The sequence below is a fragment of the Sinocyclocheilus rhinocerous genome, unplaced genomic scaffold (genome assembly GCF_001515625.1).
Source record: "Sinocyclocheilus rhinocerous isolate Xijiao unplaced genomic scaffold, SAMN03320098_v1.1 scaffold722, whole genome shotgun sequence".
In the NCBI taxonomy this organism is placed as follows: Eukaryota; Metazoa; Chordata; class Actinopteri; order Cypriniformes; family Cyprinidae; genus Sinocyclocheilus; species Sinocyclocheilus rhinocerous.
The window spans coordinates 9,112-10,524 of NW_015638934.1; the positions used below are offsets into that span (position 1 = coordinate 9,112).

Consider the following 1,413-nt stretch of genomic DNA (forward strand, 5'->3'; position numbering starts at 1 on the left):
TTAAAGGCGATTTTCTCAATATTTAGATTTTTTTGCACCCTCAGATTCCAGATTTTCAAATAGTTGTATCTCAGCCAAATATTGTCCGATCCTAACAAACCAAACATACATGTATAAATCTCAATTTTGAAAAATTTACCCTTATGACTGGTTTTGTGGTCCAGGGTCACATGTGGTTGGATGTTGCAGGTGAAAACTCAGAAACGACATACTAAACTACCAAATTTTGCTATAAGTTTAATCGCAGCATATAATCATTACAGTTAATAGTGTTCACCGTCTGTTTGATTACGTCATTAACTAACTGCATGAGTTTTACTGTACATTTCTGCCATATGGACATCAACTTGACAGTCACCACTGATATACACTGATGAAATATAATGTAGAAACTTCAAAATAGAAACTTAAATTTTCTGTAAAGCTGCTTTGCAACAATTTGTATCGTGAAAAGCGCTACACAAATAAACTTGAATTGAATTGCATTGAAAAGCTTGGGAAAACACCGGGAGAAAGTTATGAGATTTAGACCTTGTTTCGTTTTGTTGTAAGTGAGAGTGAACCAGTATAATAGCATCAGTTTAAACCCTTTTGTTTACTGATCTAAGCTGTAGTCTGATGTAAATGCAGTAAAAAGCAACAATGGAATTTAAGTGCTAAGTCAATCAGAAACTCTGTAGTCCAGGACATCAGATAAATGTTTTAAAAGATGGAACACTTTATAGAAGATTGATATTTTTTTCATGGTGTATTTGCTAAAGAATGGCTCTCTGTGTCACAGGGACAGCGGCGATGACATCGAGCTGGCGTCATGCGCTCACAGCCAAACGCACAAAGACTTCTCGCTGGTGTCCTCCTGCAGCTGCGAGCTGCTGTGTGACGGTACGTCATCGAGATCAGCCTAAACCTGTAATAGAGCTCAGTAATATCCGGCCATCCGGCCTGACAGAAGCTGCAACGTGCTGATGAATTCTGTCTGTACTAGGGCTGTCAAAATGGCTAAAAAACTAAATTCGAATTTTGTACTTAAATGTTATCAATATTCAGATTTAAAAGGCATAATTTCAGCGTTTGTCTTCTCTCCTGAGGCCACAAGAGGGCGCATCGGGTAAAATATAAGTAATGCACGTTTCTTCAAAGCAATACAATAACATGACTATCTTTGAAAAAGTGCATAATGTTTAAATTAATGTTTATAAACCATATATAATTAATTAAGTTGCTTAAACAATTAGAAACAAAACTGCATCATGTATGTATGTATAGTTTAATACAAAGGACCAAAAACCAATCACAAAGAATGCTTTCTTTATTTAAAAACATGAGATGCAGTGGGATGGAAAAATCGCTATAAAGTCTCGAGATACGTTTTTTTTTAAAGTTTAACTTGCATTAATTTTACATGGCTTTCTA

At 35.5% G+C, this 1,413-nt stretch overlaps 1 protein-coding gene across 1 annotated transcript in view; it reads left to right on the plus strand.

Annotated features, from left to right (window-relative positions):
- LOC107750119 (SH2B adapter protein 2-like) overlaps positions 1–1,413 on the plus strand; it is a 13,388-nt gene that overhangs the window by 1,902 nt on the left and 10,073 nt on the right. Inside the window, exon 3 of the mRNA XM_016565384.1 lies at positions 782–882. Within this exon, the coding sequence (XP_016420870.1) occupies positions 782–882 (101 nt within the window). The remainder of the gene's footprint in view (positions 1–781; positions 883–1,413) is intronic.